Here is a 20,804-nt window from a genome sequence, read left to right on the forward strand (position 1 = left end):
AAGAAGTTTGTTGAGTTCATATTGCTGAAGCGCCAGAGCTGTTCGAAACATTGGAGAATGTCTCCATCTAGTGGACAACTTGAGTAACGAGAGACCTTTCCTTATCTAACAGACCCGTGGTTTGTGTTTGAAACGCATTATTACCGCCCAAACTCTCCCACCAAATGCTTTCTCTCACTCTTTCTCTCTCTCAGAAATAAGCATTGGTTGAATTCTGACTGTGAAAAAGTTTTTCTCACGTTATAAAATCACTTTTTGGGGATCCATTGATAAAAAAAAACTTAGATGCTTTTCAAATTTTGTCTTTAAAGCCTTTTTGATCTTATTAACCTATAATTTTGCAGATCTAAAAATGTGTTTCAAAGAAATTATGAATTCATGCAAAATGCAAGGTGCTTAAAACATGTTATTTTAAAAGGAAACAGTCATCAGTCAAAAATAATTAGAAAGCCTGACTTAAATAGAGTGTAAGAAAAATAGTAAGTGGTAGTACAACAACACAGTTTCATAATATAATGGAAGTTTGAAATAAGAGCTCATTGTGAGTTTTTAATGAAATATTTCTGTGTTATGTCTATAATTACAATTCTTAACCTGCATAAAAGTGCTTATCAAAATATCCCTCAGCTCGCTATCGTGGAAATTTGATAATGATATAGTGACGCACGCGCGCCCTTTTATTTCAAGTTTATTCAACACAGGAAATAAGTTAAATATGCAGTCTGCTTGTGAAACATGCAGATTTACTACTGGACTGTAAAAAACATTGATTATAAACTATATTCAATTAAAGAATTCCTCTTGGACTAACAAAGAATTTCTATTCTATTCATATAAACAGATGACAAAATTTCACCAAACACAAATATTAAATGAATACATTCTGAATTACCGATATTTCTCCAGTCAATGGGAGTAAACTGCAAATACAAACTGTTATTGGCAGACGAAATGAGCAACCTTTAAAATGGAAATAAACATTGGTATAATGGTTATTGATATACAAGACATTGTTACATCACAGGATGGATGGATGATAGATTATAGATGATGTTTATGTCAGACTAAGTAGGAGATACTTCAAAGCATCTGTAATGTGCTGGAAGCGCAGAACTAAACGGCAGATCACATTATGAATGGACACGTGTTGAGACAAGTTAAATCTTGAAATCTCATGTGATTTCATGAAAGAAAAACCTTCTCGTGAGCCACACGGTGCAATCAGAGCATGTTGGACACATGCAGGACCCAAACCCTCCAGGACCATGACGGGACATCACTTCCATTAATTAATAACTGCTTCAGCCTCTCAATGTCTCTTATTTATAAACAAACATTTAGAATAATGATCCCCTTGTGTTTTATGGGACAATGTTTCAGAGGCTGTGAGATACAAAATAACACAATTATCCAGTTTTATGGGCCCGGAGCTGATCGAAGCCAATTTATGAAGGAAAGGTGCAGCTGGGCAGGTGACGGGCAGAAAGAGAGAGAATTTAGAGTCATCACATAGCAAATCCTTCGCTCTCTGGAGAGATCATGCAACACTGATCTGGAGAGTAACACCATCTTCTCTACTGTGTTCAGCGAGGGAATCCCAGCGCGTTTCAGTCCCTGTGGAGTCCAGACCCGAAAGGCCCGAGTCACCAGGTGGGTCTCGGCGAGGAAACGAGACACAACAATAGCATGGATTTCAAAAGCTCGGGAATCCATGGAAATATCTGCTTTTGTTGCTTGTGGATTTGCAAAAGACAAACCGGGAAGTTCCACAAAGAAATGAGCTCTCGTGCTGCATGTGAGCGTCGGAGTGGCTTTGGCTGTATGTGTGCCAGCGTCCTTTCTAACCTCAAACCTGCACAGTTCGTACAGTGATATGGGGGGGGGGTCACACCGGCTCACAGGGAAACAAACATCAGCGGCGTGCATGCAGGCTGCATGAAGACACCCTCAGTCTTTCTCACCTCCTTTCCTCTGCTTTTCTTCTGGGATGCAATCATTCATCATCTTTTGAAAGCCCCCCCCACCCCCCGAGGATATTAATAAAACTCTGTGCTTTTTGTTGTCCCACCAGGGCCAGCTGGGGCCCAAGGAGAGAAGGGTGACAGGGGGGACAAAGGAGAACGGGGTCCGATCGGGGCGAAGGGAGATGCAGGGAGCGGATCACGGAGTGGGGGGAGAGCTGACAAGGTTTGGATCTTTGTTATTAATCTTTTTCTTCATCATCTGTTCTTGGTAGTGGATGAAATTGTTCCATACAATACGTGCATTGTCCACAGGGGGAGCCGCAAGTGCAGAATAATGGCATACATATGCAATGTAATGTCATTAATACTAATTTAGTTCATTTATTTTAATACATTATGTATTTATTTGTTGCTTACATAATAGATTATTGTTGTATTCATGGCACTTTGTTTTCCTCGATGGTAACTCCTGAATATTGGTTTTATCGGAGGATACAGTGAAATGAACAGTTTTGTTCAGAGCTGATATTATAAAGTTTGTTCTCTAAAGCAGGGGGGTCAAACAGAGGCTCCAATCTGGGCAAAACACCAAGCAAATTGTAAACAATTGTAAGAAAAGACAGATTTTTTTTTTTTTGTAAAAACAAAGTGAACAAACAACTCAAAACCATGCTGTCTGGGTGAGTTTGTAAAAACTTGTATAATGCAACAAGCTATAGGAGAAGTTATTTGGACATTTCACTGGATTTTGCACCTGAAGGTTTTTAATAAAATTGGCTTTATATTGGAGGTTACAGTAATTTTCAGAATATTTTTTATTTTTTTTGTAAAAATATAGACATTTACATCACATACACTCTGTGCCACAACAATATTATGGCACTATTCTACCCATTCAGGATGAAATTCCTGAACTAAAAGGTGTTTGACTCCCCTGATCTGAACCTTTCAGGATGATGGCAGCTGGTGACTGACACTCTGAGGGCTGTAAAGTAAATGTACGTAGGTGGTGTCGTAATGTTTTGGCTCCTAAAGCTGTTTTGTTTTGTCTTGCAGGGAGAACCTGGAGAAAAGGGAACCAAGGTACTGTTCAGATTAAATTAAGGAGTATTGGTTGGTCTCCATGGCAACTTGCCACCAGAAACTGCTCATCGATTGGATTTTTCAAGCTTGACTTGACGGGCATCTCGAAACCTGACATGAGCTTCCTCCTCTGCAGGGCAGCGCAGGCTTCGGCTACCAGGGGCAGAAGGGTGACCGCGGCCCCCAGGGGCCACCCGGCCCGCCCGGCACTCCGGGACCTGCCACCGAGTTTTCAGTGGGTGGGGACGGCTCGGTTGTTTCTAGAGTTCCCGGACCGAGAGGACCACCGGGAGCCCCGGGCCCTCAGGGGCCGGCGGGAGAAGACGGAGAGCCAGTGAGTAGATAATTAAAAGAGTTGATATTGCATATAATATAATTTGTAATAAATACACACGCTACTTTGTTTTTCATACTTTTTGTGCTTCTGACTTCTGCACTGTGGCCTGCAGGTATGAAATAATAAAAACTGCCAATCGAACTTTTTGATGGATTAATCGCATATTTTTGGGCCAATTATTTGTGATTAATTGCTTTTTTCAATCTAAATCTGCGACCATATGAATGAACAATTAAAGAAAACGTGATTTATCACAGCTCAATCAGCTCTTCCTCATTCCATATGTTGATATCACAATAACGCAAAATTTGCAATGTAATGGGAAGCCTTAACGTCAAAGCAGGTCTACTCTGCCAGGCCACTAGTGGGCACTGTTGTCTGTTTCTGTCGCTATAAAACTGAATTCTTTCCTTCACTCTCACAGGGCGATCCTGGCGAGGACGGGAAAACTGTGAGTTTTTGTTTTTGTTCGTATCGATGCTACGACAGTGAGGATAAATGAGCCTTATGACAGATGGCGCCTCTAACATGACCACGGCCCCTTTGTGTTTCCTGAATTCAGGGCTCTCAGGGACCCCCCGGCTTCCCCGGGACCCCAGGAGACTCTGGCCTCAAAGGAGAGAAGGTAGAACAACAGAATAAAACCCAGTTGCGGATGGTGACTGAGTGAGAAGTGGAACTCTCACAGTTTTGGCTGAATAAATCTTCTGGACAGACAGACTTTGTGATGTTGTCTTTTGTGTGTGCAGGGAGACCGTGGAGAGGGTCCACCAGGCCCCAGGGGACCCCCGGGACCCCCCGGACCAACAGGATTCAGATCTGTGAGTCGACTGCAGGTTGTGTGATGATCAGAGACGAGTGTCGGCGTCTGACTTTAATCCATGTGTTTCAGACCTTTGTGGACATGGAGGGTTCAGGAATTCCTGATCTGGAGTCTCTCCGGGTGAGAAACGTCCAAAACTTTACTGCACAGGTTCCAGGAGAAGGACTGGTGAGTTAACGCTGTGTGTTTTGTCAATGTAGGGTCTCCCTGGCCCCCCTGGTCCTCCAGGTCCTCCTGGTCTCTCGACGGGGGGCTCAGTAGCAAGCTCAGGAGCATTCGGACCACCGGGCAGGGATGGAGCGCCCGGTCAGCCTGTGAGTATCAATCTTCTCCAGTGTCAACAGAAGCAGAGCGAACGGCTTCCTGAACCGATTCAAACGATAAGAGTCTAACCAAATCAATACCTCCTGTACATCTTCACATAACCCGTTGGCCTGCAGGGCTTGGCTGGTTTACCGGGTACTGATGGCGTCCCAGGAGCTCCCGGTACCAAGGGAGAGAAGGTAATATGTTTGGAGTAATCACTGTCTTTTTCGTTAAAGCCTAAACAGAATCACATCCCCGGTTCAACGCACAATCATGCTGATCATATTTCAGTCATGAGACTTAAAACTGTTTTGATGTAGTTAACGGGTCATAGCAAAAGGAGAAGTACTTCATGATGTTCATACTGACATTTTTAGATATGTAAAAAATGACACAAATAATCTCTAATGAGAAGTGTGGAGGAGTCAAACCGTTGGATGAAATCATTCATGACCTCCGGAATCACAAACAGCTCCCTTCTTCTAGAAAAGCGCATTCATCCACAACCAAACTAGAAAATCTACTCAACTTCAGATGAGAAACTCTATCAGTAAATCTGAATGAACTAAAGTAATCCTGAAGAGTATCTGGTCTGTAACTTTTAGTTTTTGCTGTTGGCTTCAGATGTTGACTACACTGACTCATGACACCACCTTGTGGTATAAACTGGGATTGCAATACCTAGCAAGATAAAAACAAATGGGTTTTTTGCTATTCCGAAATTTGAATATCAATGCCGACATTGGAGGCATTTTCTCACGTTCTGTTGATCGCTTTAGGGTTTGTTTTAACCTCAAAATAAAAAACACATAGTACAAAAAACTATTCCCTATGTCGAAGTGTAAATCTCTGCCATACTTCCTTCTTCTGAATTACTGCTAAATGTTTTTTTTTAACAGTCACTAGTGGTTTCTGGGAGAGAAAGCACATATCCAATAAAAAAGCAATTGTTTCTTTTGGACTTTTTATTGTGTTTGTGACTCTGTTTTTCCTGCATCAGGGTGATTCGGGGGAGCTGGGGCTTCCAGGAGTAGTCGGCTCAAAGGTTTGAATTTATTACCTTCTTCCCTTTTCTTTCTCTCCGACGTTACGTAAAAGTCACTGTTATTTTATGGAGGCTGACCTGCTGACTGCTTCTGAAACCTTCCCCATCCTTCTCCATGTCTCCAGCCAAGTTCCTACTTTTCTTTTCTCTCCAATCTGTTTCCTCCCAACCTGTCCTCCTCTTCCTCTTCATCTCAGCCTTCCCATCTGCAGGTAACTGGGTTGTGGTTTCCTCTCAATGTGTTCCTGCACTGTAGTGTATAATACGTATAAAGATTACTAAATCCTGCATGATGTTAAAAGTGCTCTCTGCTTGATTCATATTCTGAATGATTTGCTCTTGCTTTGAGCCTCAGTTCTGTCATTTTTCTCCGTCTCTTAGGGGGAACCAGGAGAAGCCGGTTTACCAGGACGTGTAGGAGAGCCTGGACTGGCTGGTTTGCCTGGACCTATGGGACCGATCGGGCATCCCGGACCCCCTGGTCCTCCTGGGAGGAGTGTTCGAGTTGGATTTGTAAGTTCTTTTGTGTGTTTCTGCAACAACGCCAGACAAATTCCAACGCCAACTCTCATTCCTAAGTCTCCTCCAACTAATGCTGAAGCTCTTATTGGAATGGATTCTACAAGCGGAACCAGGATGCACATGGATATTTGTAACGACATAGTCGTTTCCTCGTAGTCTTTGTCTCAGAAAGGGTTAAACATTCGATGATCAATGTGTCTTTAGAGTGCACTCACAGACGTCAGCATGCGAAAACGAGAAAGCCGAGTAGAGCATTGTTGAGATCCATGCAGCAGTTTGTCATTAAATCTGGGCTGTGTCTTTTAAGGACGACATGGAAGGCTCCGGAGGTTTTACCAACGGACTTCCTGGCGTCAGAGGACCAGAAGGAGTTCAGGTACGGGCACGCCTAATTAGATGTCATCACATGGAACAGATATAATTTGGAAATCGGCAACAGTTGCTACTTAGAGTGAAATTTCCTGACAGTAGTTAGTGAGTCCTCATGTCTCAAGCCAAGAATTGCCTTTTTATCAGCACGGATTTGCCACGTGAAGCCACAGAAATATCTTTGTTGCAAACTAGAAACCAATTTCAAAGTGCAATTAAAACAAAATGCTGAGGCAGGATTAAATATTAAAGGCTACACTGAAGTGGCATCTGGCATTGGAACCAAAATGTTACATGCATCACGTCTTTGTGCAACTTAGTGATTTCAGACAAACTTCAGCAAAGCGCAACCATTATTTTCATGCAAAATCAAACCTTCATGTATATAATTGACACCAGTGAGAGATTAGTCTACGGATAAATCCGAAACATAAAGCTAAAAAAGTACTTGCACAAAAAGCTGTTTTAAATATCTTTTTATGACTGAATGCACTGGTATCTTTAATGCGGCTTCAGGTACTGTACCTCCTGCCGTTCTCTTTGTGGTAAAAAAAAAAAAAAAAAAGACTCACTGACCTTTTATAATGTGATAATATAATTCCGTGCATTCTGCAATGTTAGTATTTGATTTTAAGGAAACAAAATCAGTGAAATGTATATACTATAAACTTCCAAACACAATCTGGAATTTTAAAAGATTTAAATCCTGAACGATTGAAGATCCCGAAGTGATTTTTCAAAGGAAAAAAAAGAAGAAGCAATAAATAGACTGATAGTTTAATGGTTTTTTTTTTGTTTTTTTCCTGTGTGGACATAAGTAATATGTAAGAGAAAAAGACAGTAATAAAGTGGATTCCTGCATGCAACAGAGTTCATCACAGGCAAACTAATCAAATAAATGTGTGAAACGAGTTTACATGTGTTCTTGGAAGTTTTCAGTAACACCTCATAGGTTGCAAGCACTATATGTCACCATAAAAACCAAAAGATAATCAAACTCTAAGATGTCAGAGTGTATAGATCCACTGCCTCTGTAAACAAAAAGAACATGACTCATGTCTCTGAATATCTACCGAGAGCCGCTCCAGCAGTTTCTAAGGTGGAAGTTGTGAACATGTGACAACGAATGAGAAAAAACATTTGTGAGCCTGCAAATAACCGAGCAAATGTTGTTTTGGTTCCAGGGTCCGCCTGGATTACCTGGACTTCCAGTAAGTAAATAATGAATACATCTTTTTCACTCGGAGATTTGGCATGTCTGCAATATGTCCAGTTTGCTGAGTTTCGACTTTCAGCTTTGGCTACTGGAGATAGATTTAAATACAAGGTCCACAGGTACAAATAGAAAGACCACAAGAAATTATTATTGTACCAAATATTACATTAACAGTGGTTGAAGGGAAAAGGAAGTTGTAACGAGTAAAAGTCATTCGGATCAGGAGTTATTTGTGTTTTTTCTATGTGTATGCGTGTATAAGTATGTATATCAAGATGGGTTGGTGCATATTGGGTAAAGATTAAAGATAATGAATTAACTAATTAATCTATTTATTGACAAATGTTTTATATACGTGTGTATGTATATAGATTTTAGAGTAAATAATACATGTTTGTTCTTTACTTGTATGTGTTTGTATACCATGATTTTGACAAGTCTGGAAGAAATTAATCACAAAAGAATTAAAAAAAAAAAAAAAAAAAGGCAGTGGCCCATCTGGACCAACAAAAGCAACGCTGGGAGCAAAAAGCTGCTTTATAGCAGAACCGTTGACAAATCAAACATGAGCAAAGCTCGGCTCAGACAGTCGCATTGTTCCACGATCACTGCAGCGTCATCAGCATTCAGCTTTGCCTCAATACTTGAAGCGGCACTCAGCACAGTGTCGTGTTTGTTAAATCGGAGAATACTGTTTTGAAGCCAACGCCTCGCTATATTTGACACTTTCAGTCTCAAGCTACTCTCCTTGTTACTTGAACCGGTCTAACGTGAACGTACCTGTGCAGGGTAAACCCGGACTGCCTGGACTTCAGGGCACGAAGGGCAGCGAAGGACTTCCAGGAAGAGACGGGCAGCCAGGCCTGGACGGTTTCCCCGGACCACCGGTACGAAGGCCCAGGATCCCGTCTAGATCCGAACGAAACACAGCAGATTAAAAAACAATCAGAGGCCGTGTCTTGTCCATGCAATGTTTGTGCGATACGGAATAGATCGGTAGATTTCATTCCAGATCTTTTATGTTTGTAAGTATCTGTTTCACTGTTCCTCTACAGGGAAGTAAAGGAGAAAGAGGAGACAAAGGAGAGGCGGTAAATACATTTGCTTCATATAAAAATATATACCCCAAAGACCCCAGTGTTGTTTAGGACAGTGGTGTCATGTTTGCTGATTGGTTGCTTTTCAGGGGGACACAGGCCGAGATGGAACCGGACTCCCAGGTCCACCAGGACCACCGGGACCCCCGGGGCAGATCATCTACCAGACGTCAGAAAATGTAAATAACTGAAACATGCACAAACAATTAGAATAAAATATAAAAAAAAGTATGAAACCAGAGTTATAATCTGTATTAATGTCTGTTCCCTGCAGTTTGACAGTATAAATGGCAGAGCTGGTTCTCAGGTGAGTATTCATATGAAAACATTTACTTAACGGTACATTTGTTGGTGAATCGATGCGTAAACAAATACAAAGAGGCCCCTGTCCCCAACACGTGGTCATCTGTAAGGGGCCTTCGTCTATTTCAGTGAACTCTTAACTAAGATATTATGATCGGGCTTCAAATGAAAGCCTCAGCTTTATTCATGCACCCGTACTACAGCACTAATAGTTAATCAAAGTCGGCTCATTATGTTATTGTGTGAACTGATTCAGGTTACCAGAGCATCACTTGCTGAACTCCAAACACACAACCATGCGAATACAATCACAAACACACAGAGTAATAAATAACAGTTGTTTTCCCACTTGAGTTTAGTTTGCGACGAACCAGATTGAACCACTCAAGGATGTGCCGATTTGTGAAAACAGCAACACCAAATGTGCATTTTATCTTACAAAGTCTATGTTCTTTTTTTTCTTCCCCTGTGCAGGGTGGACCTGGTTTACCTGGTCAAGCTGGATTTCCTGTAAGTCTCATGTCACATATCATATCCAGATCTTACTTTTACAATTTTATTAATATTATATATCAGGTATTTGATCAATACGCTGTGATTGTGACAAACCCATGCTTTTTTTTTTAAAGGAAATTATAAATACAGAAAAACTAACTTTGTTGATTGTGCCAGTACTCTGATACAAAGCGAAGAATGCATTATATTCCTATTATTGTGCATTCGGAATTAATTTCACAAGGAAGTTACACTCCAGCTGAACTCCTGATGGCGTGTTGCGTTTCTGCCGAGTCAGCAAAGTGATTATCAACACGTGGAAAAATGCTTGTGGACATGTTGTAAAATGTATTAATCTCATAAGACTGCTATAATCTCCCAGTATGCAGTCACTGGCTCGCTCTCTCTCTCGGGTACATGGTTAAATAAATAACTACACAAAGCTCAGGAGTGTCGTCAGTCTGGAAACTTTCTATTCTGCTCCTGATATCGCTAGAAAAGCTTGTCGCCTCGTGACTAAGAATGACAGCTCAATATAAATATTTAGCTTTTTATATGTTCCACTATTAACTGATGTGACCAGCTTTAATATATTATAATAAATATATATATATATATTTTTACACTTTCCTACTTATCTCCACTCATGAATCCATGTATTTGACCTGAAGACATTTAAGAAAGAGAAACAGCTGCAACCATTATCATTTATGGTATATCAAATAGTTCGAGGATGAATTGTGCGTTCATCAGGGAGCGCTTTGAGCTACAGTTATCCATTTTTAAAAAGAAGGATTGCAGATTTGGTTTTAGTGTTGTCATGAGATTTTTATTTTTTGGCCAAAAGAAAAAAAAACATCTGTCCACTCAGCATTTCTCAATCTGAAGCGTACAGGCAGAGACGAATGGGAGGCCTGATTGCATCGGCTTTATTTTACCTTTGGGAGCAAAGCATTTCCCAGTGACTGATTTCCTCTCGCTTTTATTTCATCTTCTTTTCCAATCTCGCAGGGTCCTATCGGGCCTAAAGGTGACAGAGGAGACCCCGGTCCCGCAGGCTACGGTCTGAAGGTAATTTCTTTATTCAGCGTCGTGCGGACACCCCGGCCTCAGAGTCTGTGTTGAATCGTGTCTGTTTCTGCGCGATCAGGGGGACAAAGGTGAACCGGGCTTAGTCGTCGGACCAGATGGCAACCTTTTGCATCTGGATGGGCTGACGGGTTTGAAGGTGAGTCTTACTACATCTGAACAGGTGTCGTCTGTTACAGTCATAAACTAATCCTCTTTTTTCTCTCTCTCACCTACAGGGAGAGAGAGGACTTCCAGGACCCGTTGGACCCGCTGTAAGTGTTATTTCAAAAGCATTGAATTCTCCCATCAGCTGGCAGACCCACTGATGATTTATTGTTGCAGGGTCCGTACGGGCCTGCTGGACTTAAAGGAGAAATTGGAATGCCTGGGAGACCCGTAAGTGCTGTTTTCGCCTGACATTTGTTGGCATATTTTCACACCATTACATAATGCCATCCCACTTTGGTGACTGGTTGTGTATTTTTACATTTCTTACTCGTTTTTCATTGCTTGTTCCAGTGAAGAAAAAAATAAAATAAAATCAATGTCTTCCTCCCCTTCAGGGCCGTCCTGGTGTGAATGGATACAAGGGTGAGAAAGGAGAGCCAGTGGGAGGTGCAGGCTTTGGCTACCCGGTGAGTTTTATTACAAGAACCTTCCGGTCTTGGGTTGTTCAAATAACATTTGTCTATATCAGGGAAAACATGGTGAAAAATACTCTAGAAGGGGGGGAGGTGTCAAACATAAGGCCCGTGGGCCAAAAGCGGCCTTCAAAATGGACGAATTCAGCCCAACAAACTACCAAGCAAATTGTAAATATTTCAAAGTAAACAGAGAACATATTGATTAGAAGCAGGAGACACAACACGACACTCCAGCTGAGATATCAGGGTGAGTTAGTAAAAACACACATAATGCAAAAGCTATAGGAGAAGATTTTTTTTTTACATTTCACTGTATTTTGCACAAGAGGGTTTCACTGAAATTAGCTTTATGTCGAGATCGTAGTCATTTTCGATAGTAATTGTTGGATTTTGCCAAAATATCGGCATTTCATCACCTAAACTCTGCAGAAAGATTTCAACTTAAAGGTTTGTATTCTACCGGTCCGACACTCAAGATGACATTGGGCTTTTTGAGGCCCCGGAACTAAAATGTGTTTGACATCCCTGGTCTAGAATCTAAAGCAAATCTTCACTTCACTGGAATTTTCTTGGTAAACCAGGGTTTATAGCCTTCTGTGCTGTCCGGGAATATGAGAATACATCCAAAAAAAACACTGAACAGGAGTAAAAAAAAATAATTTTGCTCTCATTAGGGAGTTCCTGGCCCACCAGGACCACCTGGACCACCCGGACCTGCCATTCCTTTGGATCGCTTCAATGTGAGTACACCAGATCCTGAACCGTACGCTTTAAATCACACACTGGACTCTGATAAGGCCTCTAAATCTCTCTCTCGCTCTCTCTTTCTCTGCGTTTGTTCTGTTGTTTCTTTTCCCGTCACAGCGCTACGACGACAACTCCAGGAATTACCCAGGTACGGCGCACTGACGCTCCACGCTCATTGTTTTAGTGAGATACAAAACACTGCGAGATTAAGTCCTCGGAGCGAGGGATCAGGATGGAGAAGTTAAGTCAATGTGACACGGGGAGAGAGATTCATACGGGGTTGAAACGTCTGCCGAGACCGCTCTGTCTTCATTTCACTGCCTCGGCCTCAAGTGGATGTAGACTTTACTGTCAGGAGATTAAGCTGTCAGGACCAAATTAGAAAAATGAAGTGATAAAACACAGAGTACATCACCATCAGTGAAACAGTTACACCTGCAATGTACTTCACTTTGCTCAGCGTCTCGGGTCTTTCTGTTGTTGTTGTAGTCGCTAAAGGGGAAAAAGGAGAACGAGGACATCCAGGAATCCCAGGTAAACCTTTGAGCTTTTCAAGAAATATTCCTTCTGCACTGTTATACTCGACTGTGTACTCACCGGACACTTTATTAAATACACGTTCTAGTACAGGGTTGGACTTATTTCCCTTTCAGAACCTACTAGTTTCTTTGTCTTATAAATTCAGTAACTTGTCGGAAACTTCCCTCACAGAGTTTGGTCTTTATTGACATGAAAACATTTTATCCATGATCTCAAACGGGCTTAAATAGACTGAGATCTGCTGACTGTGAAATGTCCAATAGCGTGCAGTGAGTCAGCATCATGTTCAGTTTGAGATGCTTTGAGCTTTGTGACCTTTGTGGGTCATTCTTCTGCAAGTACCCATCCAATAAGAGGATTGGCCCAGTCAGGAACTGGACTCATTACGCTGTGGAGTTTAAATGATACTCAGTTGCTATTAAGGGGCTCAATGTCTGCCAAGAAAGTCATTCCCTGACTATTACAACAGCAGAAGGTTCCACGTTTCCATGTAGTCGATGCCAAATTCTGAGCCAACCTTCTGATTGTGGTAGTGGAAATGGAGATTTATCAGACAAGGCAACAATTCTTCACTCTGCATTGTCCAGTTTGGATGAACTGCAGCTTCAGATTCCTGCTTTCAGCTGACCCAGTCTGGTCTCCCGCGGCTTCAACATGCTGTTAAAGCTCAAAGAGCCTCTTTTTGCACACCTTTGCTGTCATGGCTTGGCCTCGTGAACAAAGAGCATGAGGATGGTGGTCCACGTCAACTACACGTGTGCTCTGGACTGACAAGGCCGATACATCTAACAGAATACCATCAAAAGAACTGTAACGGACTGTAGCCCACTCGTTGATGTAACAGGCACTGAGGGATTTCTTGATAAAATCCTTGTGAAAAATAACTCGGCCTCAGTGCTGGTGATGCTGCATGTTTAAGAACCTCAATATCGGTAATGAAGTCGTGAAATTTCAGGATGATGTGTCTGAACGAAGTGCTCATGCAGTCATAAGTGGCGGCAAAATGTGACCCACAATTCAGAGCCATATAAAACCCTTGGTTATTTAAGTTACTGCTCTCTTTCTTTGTCCCGCTCTGGATAGTTTCTCCTCAGACTATGCGCTATAAACCCTGGAAGTGGTCGTGTCTGAAAACCAAAGTAGATCAACCAACAACCATTCCACATTCAAAATCACTTTTCTTCCATATTCTCACACTCAGTTTGAACTTCATTAGTCCGTCTTCACAGTCTGTACTTAATAAAGTGGCCGGTGGGGGTACAGGCCCAACTCTTGAGTAGTTTTTAATACCTAAAGTATCTTTCTTTTTTCCAGGAACAACCGCAGAGCTTGATTACTCGTCGCTGAAGGTAAACTCACTCACATGGACACTGGCAGCCTCTTTTCAGTGTGCTGGATTTACTGTCTGGAGGAAATGAACCACAACGTTCTTCTGAAATACAGGGAGAGCGTGGAGAGTCGGGACTCAAAGGAGATAAGGGAGAGGCCGGTGGTGGATATTACGACTCTCGATTCGGCGGAGCACAAGGCCCGCAAGGGCAGCCTGGCAACCCAGGTCTACCGGTGGGTTGTCTGGGAGTAAAACACGCGTATTAATCAAAGTCCTCAAACACAACAATCCAGTGATGCAGATCTTTCTCTTTCATGCCAGGGCCCAAAAGGAGAGTCCATAACTGGACCTCCTGGACCCCAGGGCCCACCAGGCACACCAGGGGTTGGTTACGATGGACGCCCAGGTCCTCCTGGACCACCTGGGCCTCCAGGACCTCAAGGGTCTCCCTCTCTTCCAGGACCTAACCGAAATAGTTACCGTAAGTAATTTTTCCACCCTTACTCATTAAAAAGTTAATCAGTAAATTCTACACAAAATGTTTCAAAGTCACAAATGCTACTAACTTACATCAATGTGTCTTTTATTGGATTTCAGATTTAATGTATTTTATTTAAATTAATATCCGTGGGAAAAGTATAAAACTAACTAAAATGAATGACATAAAACTTAGAAATGTGTCTAAAATAGATCAAATTTCAATCGGAAGTGAAAAAGATTTGTCACCCAAAAGGCAGCTTTGCCTTTGGCCACCATTGTTGTTGCCCAACAATAAAACCTTTTTGTCTCCAGTGTGTCATGACTCCCAGTCCATGTTCTCCTGGGACTTGGTCGTCTTATACAGTTGACAGTCACTAAAAGCAATGCAACTTTGTCATCTGTCCATACGACTTTCCATGTACTCGTCATTGTTAGTGTTTGTAGCTTATTGTTCTGTGCCTGTCTGTGTGGTTTCGATACAAAAACATGCAACAGCACCCACTAGTGGCCCAGCATGCTCACGGCATACATTTCAGTGGTTCTGCTGTTGCGGCGTAAATGGACATCGTTTTCAAAATGTGGTCGTGTAAACACACATTTCTAAAACGAAAATGCAAAAATTACGTTTTCACTTCATTGTCACGTAAATGGAGTTTAATTGGCAGCTCCACTACCAATAAAATAAGTATAAACGCAAGAAGAACAAGACCAAAGGAAAACTCCCGTCATATTTCTGAATAAAAGTGTAAAAACAATCGTATATAACTCAATATGTGATTGTGTCTTTTTGACTTAAAAGTTGTCAAATACACTGAGAATTCAAATTCCTGCAATGTACATTGTCTGTTTTTGTCTTTTCCAGTAGCTTTGTACACCATAAAACCTGCAATATTGTTTAGTTAATGGTAATCCAGCAGCCATAATCATGCTTTGCTCTTTTTCTCTTCAACAGTTGAAATATTGGAGACAAACTCCTGAAGATTTGATTACAACTCAAACGTGTGACATGTGTTTGTTTGACTTTGCAGCAGTCAGTGTCCCCGGCCCCCCTGGACCACCTGGAATCCCTGGAATCCCTGGTCTCTCAGCGGGGGTAAGCGGCACCCTACCACATAGTTCTTAATTTTGAGCTCATGTTGCCGTCTCCATCAGGTGGACAGTCTGTGACGGTTGGTTTCCCTCAGGTTACAGTCCTGAGGTCGTACGACACGATGCTCGCCACCGCCCGACGCCAAAACGAGGGCAGCCTCATCTACGTCATAGACCGTGCCGACCTCTATCTGAGGGTTCGCGATGGACTGCGACAGGTTATGGTACGGCTCTCTCCTCGTTCCAGAAAACTTTTTAATGACATCATAGAGCTTAGAACAGATATTTAAAACTGAGACATTACCCATTTTAATACGGTGACTTTAAATCTGCTTCTTTTAACTGATTTTTGGCTTCAAGGCGAGACATCAAAAGAAGTTAACACAGCAACCGCCACGTCTCAGGATTATAAAAGTATAATGTGCCAATAATGACTTTATGTAAGTGGTACTAAAGCTCTGTTTCCTGTCCTCGCAGCTCGGAGAGTACAATCCCTTCTTCAGAGACCTGGTGGGTTTAGCAGAAACATAAAATAGATCAGATCTGCATCGATATACATAGACTGCTTCATAACCTGGGAATTGGTGTTGCAGGAAAACGAGGTGGCAGAAGCCCAGCCTCCACCCGTCATCCTGTACCCCCAGTCTCAGGACCAGTCCCAGAACAATGGAGCCGGACATTACTCTCACAGCGGGTCCGCCATTCGGCCCATCGACCCGCCGCCGCAGCCTCCCGAGGACCCCAAATACCCGCCGCAGTACGATCACAGGTTCCCGGACCACAGGAACAATGGGCAGACCGATGGAAGATTGCCCATCCAACACAATGAGAACAGATATCCGGTCACCCCGGCTAGACGACCTCCTCTGCCGGTGCCCGCCGTGCACGCCGACGCTTCCGGATCTGGAGTGAGTAGATGCAGGAGAACTCTCTTTCATTTGCACTCAACTGTTGCATTTCCAGAAAATTTACTTTTAATCATGCTCCTGCACAATTGTAACTATTTAACTCGTAACTATTAAAACATTGTTTTCTCAATGGAGGGCCACTTCAATGTTGTAGTAGCCCAAAAGAAAATCAGTGGACATCAGACTTTTTACAGTGTGCACCGCCTGAAAAAATATGGAACTCTCCAAGTGCCGCCATTATGGCTGACCTGAACTTAGAGTAGCGGAAGTTTATCCTTTTAGCTGTGGACTTGTTACTTATATACTTAAATATGTATTGTATATGTTTTATATTTTGTCATTTTAAGTCTTGTACTATTTTGATAATTTCTTATATTTTCAAATGCATTTTATCTTAAAAAAAACCAAAAAACATTTATGACTTGCTCCCAAGTGCCACTAGAGGGTGCTTGCGTAGCACAGTTTAAGAATCATGGCTCTAAATATTGTGTAATAATCCAAAATTGCAAAGAGTATGAAAAAATTTGGGGGGGCTAAGATTCTCATTTGATGTCTTCAACAATCCTGATGTGCATCTTAATAAAGTCTTGCAAAAAATTTGATTTTTATCAGAACAGTGATGTGTTCTGTAATTGTCATTAACTCACAATTGTTAGTTTTAAAGAGACAAGAGAAAGTTTGAAGTGACCGTATTTACACTGGCGTTAAAATTGCCTTTCCGGTGATCAGGTCACATGTGGCGAACCCTGACGCAGACGGTTTACACTTTTCCATACCATGCGTTTCGGCCTAACCACTCGATTGTATTTCTACCACTACGTCAGTTATAACCACCACCACTGTCCCTAGACAAAGGCTAGGATGATATCCTCTGCCCACGCCTCTATAAAGGCGTCGTGTCTCTGCAGATAGTTGGAAACATTGAAACTCACATATAACCGTCATCTGTGTTTCTAAGGTATTTTACTGGGACTCCACCGTCCCTGGACGCATTCAGAACGCACACTGTTCATACTACAAGGCCTCGGTGGTCAGATGCATCCCTGGCCACTTCAGAAAGTGATTTGAGTGAAAAAGCTTTGGTGCCTGTTCACACTTGCTCTACAAAGTGATAACAAAGTCCTGATTATATTCATTCAGAAAAAAAATATTAATACTCATATAAGCTGCTATTTGAAAGAAATCTAACAATAGAAGCTGGTACTATGATTGATTCCACATGGAAATGAACACATTGTCAACAGTTTGAACTTGACTGTGCTCCTGTCCTCTGCAGCTGCACCTCATCGCCCTGAACGCCCCTCAATCCGGTAACATGCGGGGAATTCGCGGGGCGGACTTCCTGTGCTTCCAGCAGGCTCGAGCTGTGGGCCTGAAGGGAACCTTCAGGGCGTTCCTGTCCTCCAAACTTCAAGATCTGTACACCATCGTCCGCAAGGCCGACAGGGACAACTTCCCCATCGTGAACCTCAAGGTGACAAGAGTCGATAGCTAACAAGTGTGACCGCGACACGGACAAGGCTTTCGTAGTTTGCCATGCTATTTTCTTTGAGCCTTTAAGTAAAACACTACTTTTCTGAAACACTGTAACCATGTGTGCTCACCACGGATATAGTAAATATTTATTCTGCACATGGACGAGTAAATGGATAACAACAATAATCAGGGCCTCCACAGTGTCATGGCTCCCAGTCCATCTTCTCCTGGGAGTTTTATAGTTGAGAGTCGCCTGCAATAGCAATACAACTCGGCCGTCTGTCCATAAGAATGTCCGTGTCCTCGCCATCATTATTGTTTATAGCATATTATTCTCTGCACGCATGTGTATGTGGTTTCATTACAAAAAACAACCAACAGCACCAACTTGTGGCCCGACATGCTAACTGCATCATTTTCAGCCATTTTCTGTTTAAACAGACATGGGGAAAAAAATAGTTAAAATATGGGTTTTCAATTGAAACTTTGTGAAAATGGTGGCTGAACTGTGGAACAATTGTTCTAAACACTGTGTTTTTGTCTTCTTTCTAAATAACAATGCACAGTAAAAGTGAGTGTAAGCCGCGTCTTTGTTTCCCTGCAGGACCAAGTGTTGTTTAACAGCTGGGAGTCCATCTTCAGTGACAACTCCAACAAAATGAGGGAGAATGTACCGATCTACTCCTTCGACGGTCGAGACATCCTCAGGGACAGCGCATGGTGAGTCTTTGTCCTTAATGCAGCTCCCTGTGGGTTTACATTTACCAGCAGCCTTTCTTCTCTTCACTGATTGCCAGTTGTATTTTTTTTTTTTTTTGTCTTTATTTCACTTTTATGTGGTTTTTCTATCTCCAGGCCTGAGAAAATGGTCTGGCACGGATCGAGCAACAAAGGCCACCGGCAAACGGACCACTACTGCGAAACGTGGCGGGCGGGCGACCGCGCCGTGTCGGGCCTGGCGTCCTCGCTGCAGAGCGGCCGCCTGCTGCAGCAGAGCAGCAGCAGCTGCTCCGGCTCCTACATCGTCCTCTGCATCGAGAACGCCCTCACGTCGCCCTCCAAGAAATAAAACCCCGTCCACTTGCTTTCTCGTTCGGTTGTTCTTGGCCCCTTTCAGCCTTTTTTTTTTTTTCTGTATTTTTTCTTCGACATGAGGCATCCGATGAACTGGCCCGTGGCTCTCTGCCTGGCATCGTCTCCCCCCCCCCCCCCCCCTCCCCCATACACGCCAAAGAGATGGGTCAAACAGAGGGGTGTTGGTCCCTTTCCGTGGGGGCATTGGCACATATTTTCTCATATCGGGGGCAGAACAGGAGAAGAGAAGCTAAAAGCCTTCTCAATTAATACATTTTTTTTTTTTTTTTGTATATTTCATGTTTGTCATGTGTGTTTTTCACGTTATTGATGTTTTATCATTTGAACTGTTTTGAATTATCCATCGTGTTGTTTTATTTTCCTTTTTAGATATTGGATCATTTCCGCGTTTTTTTTTTTTTTTTTGTTACCCCCCCAATTTCAGTTTAGGCTCGTGGGGGTTTGTGACGGGGTACGGCAAAACTATTTTAAATTTAAATAAGATAATAGATATTTATTTTTAAATGAAGTTATGTAAGGATAAAAGAAAAAGGAAAGTTTAATAATGCTAACTACCCTCGATAACTTTGTACACTTTGTGCAAAAAAAAAAAAGAAAAGAAAAGAAAAGCAGCCCTCTGATTTAAAACTGTGCCTTATTACTCACCCGGGACGACACAATAAGCTTGTACATTCAACCTTCTTCTTCTTCTTCTTCTATGCAATATTTTTGCAGATTCAGATTCATCACATCTCTAAGTGCTTGTTAGATGCTTGTACATCAAACCACAGTGAATGACCCTTTTGGAAACGGCGTAATGAGTAATCTTTAAATCCAGAGGGCAAGACGTGCGCCGAGCTGAAATTGAGCCTTTTGATTCTGGAATTTTTATTTCTCTTTTTTTTTTTCTTCTTCTTCTTTTTTTAAACCTCAATCAGCAAGCGAGCTGAAGTGATTAGTGATTTGCTGCTAAGCTTTGCTGGAGTGACTGCTGTCACGGGGTTTAGGGACAGGAACCAAGCAGTCGCCTCGCATTCAGTTTTCAGCCACAAACTCGGCCGCAGTGCTCCTGATGATGTCTTGACTGAACCTGTGGATCCCCCCCCCCCCCCCCTTTTTGTTTTTGTATAACAAAATGCGCTGTACTGTTTTCTTCTCCCAGGCACTGAATTAAAGTCTTTTTCAACCAGTCATGCGACGGAGTTCAGGCTGCTCGCTGCGTCATGTCAAATTCTTTAACAAAGAATATGGAGAGCGGTGATCATGACACTGCTACCTTTAGCAATAAGATACTAAATAGTACGTCAGGTACATATGTTACTCATATATGGAAGCTACGTGTCCTGCTTACGGACCAACTGGAAGCTTCAGCATTAGCCAAAGCTGCTGTTTCGATAGTTACTATTTCACCAAACTTCATTTTCACTTGAACGGGTCCTCAAACACATCAGACCTGACATGTTTTACCAAAAGTCAAGGTTAGGTGACCTGCAGTGTCTTTGTGCTGCAAGGTTACCTGTTCAGAGAGGATTTTCTGCAGAACTTTAGGTGTGATTGGTGGATACTTGGTACTTCAGATACGACTCTGAATTCATCCCAAGCGATCACACTGTTGAAGTACTCAACAGTGGACAATGCACCAAGGGAAACATTGTTATTAGCTGCATGCTTCTGTTTGGCCTGTGATAGAGTCAATGAAAATCAATGGTTTCAATATAAACTTGGGTAATTTAGTTTTCTGTTCTCGCAGAGAGCTCAAATGTGTGTTACTGAGTCAAAGTGGGAAATAATAATAAATCCAGAGAGAGAAAAAAACAACAACCCCAACAACATTCCATCAGATAAATGGCCGTATAAAGGCTTGTACAATACGGGGGCTTGCCCA

The 20,804-nt window shown here is 42.3% G+C and overlaps 1 protein-coding gene across 4 annotated transcripts in view; it reads left to right on the forward strand.

The window, feature by feature from the left end:
* col18a1a (collagen type XVIII alpha 1 chain a) overlaps nucleotides 1-19,567 on the forward strand; it is an 86,983-nt gene extending 67,416 nt beyond the window's left edge. For 3 of the 4 annotated variants that reach the window (XM_080478079.1, XM_080478080.1, XM_080478077.1), the window contains 37 exons: nucleotides 1,588-1,650; nucleotides 2,072-2,187; nucleotides 3,021-3,047; nucleotides 3,184-3,381; nucleotides 3,809-3,835; nucleotides 3,947-4,009; nucleotides 4,134-4,205; nucleotides 4,277-4,327; nucleotides 4,408-4,521; nucleotides 4,648-4,710; nucleotides 5,514-5,558; nucleotides 5,940-6,071; nucleotides 6,388-6,456; nucleotides 7,634-7,660; nucleotides 8,454-8,552; nucleotides 8,721-8,756; nucleotides 8,852-8,941; nucleotides 9,037-9,069; nucleotides 9,540-9,575; nucleotides 10,572-10,631; nucleotides 10,711-10,788; nucleotides 10,868-10,903; nucleotides 10,974-11,027; nucleotides 11,195-11,266; nucleotides 11,950-12,015; nucleotides 12,140-12,170; nucleotides 12,512-12,556; nucleotides 13,877-13,911; nucleotides 14,006-14,125; nucleotides 14,214-14,373; nucleotides 15,401-15,465; nucleotides 15,557-15,685; nucleotides 15,939-15,971; nucleotides 16,055-16,369; nucleotides 17,646-17,843; nucleotides 18,450-18,565; nucleotides 18,701-19,567. In XM_080478079.1, coding sequence (XP_080334205.1) covers nucleotides 1,588-1,650; nucleotides 2,072-2,187; nucleotides 3,021-3,047; nucleotides 3,184-3,381; nucleotides 3,809-3,835; nucleotides 3,947-4,009; nucleotides 4,134-4,205; nucleotides 4,277-4,327; nucleotides 4,408-4,521; nucleotides 4,648-4,710; nucleotides 5,514-5,558; nucleotides 5,940-6,071; nucleotides 6,388-6,456; nucleotides 7,634-7,660; nucleotides 8,454-8,552; nucleotides 8,721-8,756; nucleotides 8,852-8,941; nucleotides 9,037-9,069; nucleotides 9,540-9,575; nucleotides 10,572-10,631; nucleotides 10,711-10,788; nucleotides 10,868-10,903; nucleotides 10,974-11,027; nucleotides 11,195-11,266; nucleotides 11,950-12,015; nucleotides 12,140-12,170; nucleotides 12,512-12,556; nucleotides 13,877-13,911; nucleotides 14,006-14,125; nucleotides 14,214-14,373; nucleotides 15,401-15,465; nucleotides 15,557-15,685; nucleotides 15,939-15,971; nucleotides 16,055-16,369; nucleotides 17,646-17,843; nucleotides 18,450-18,565; nucleotides 18,701-18,914 — 3,188 coding nt within the window. In that variant the 3' untranslated portion in view covers nucleotides 18,915-19,567. The remainder of the gene's footprint in view (nucleotides 1-1,587; nucleotides 1,651-2,071; nucleotides 2,188-3,020; nucleotides 3,048-3,183; nucleotides 3,382-3,808; nucleotides 3,836-3,946; nucleotides 4,010-4,133; nucleotides 4,206-4,276; nucleotides 4,328-4,407; nucleotides 4,522-4,647; nucleotides 4,711-5,513; nucleotides 5,559-5,939; nucleotides 6,072-6,387; nucleotides 6,457-7,633; nucleotides 7,661-8,453; nucleotides 8,553-8,720; nucleotides 8,757-8,851; nucleotides 8,942-9,036; nucleotides 9,070-9,539; nucleotides 9,576-10,571; nucleotides 10,632-10,710; nucleotides 10,789-10,867; nucleotides 10,904-10,973; nucleotides 11,028-11,194; nucleotides 11,267-11,949; nucleotides 12,016-12,139; nucleotides 12,171-12,511; nucleotides 12,557-13,876; nucleotides 13,912-14,005; nucleotides 14,126-14,213; nucleotides 14,374-15,400; nucleotides 15,466-15,556; nucleotides 15,686-15,938; nucleotides 15,972-16,054; nucleotides 16,370-17,645; nucleotides 17,844-18,449; nucleotides 18,566-18,700) is intronic. The other variant, XM_080478078.1, reaches the window with a different exon arrangement.
* Nucleotides 19,568-20,804: the final 1,237 nt, after the last annotated feature.

Source organism: Lipophrys pholis, assembly GCF_963383615.2.
Source record: "Lipophrys pholis genome assembly, chromosome: 13".
In the NCBI taxonomy this organism is placed as follows: domain Eukaryota; kingdom Metazoa; phylum Chordata; class Actinopteri; order Blenniiformes; family Blenniidae; genus Lipophrys; species Lipophrys pholis.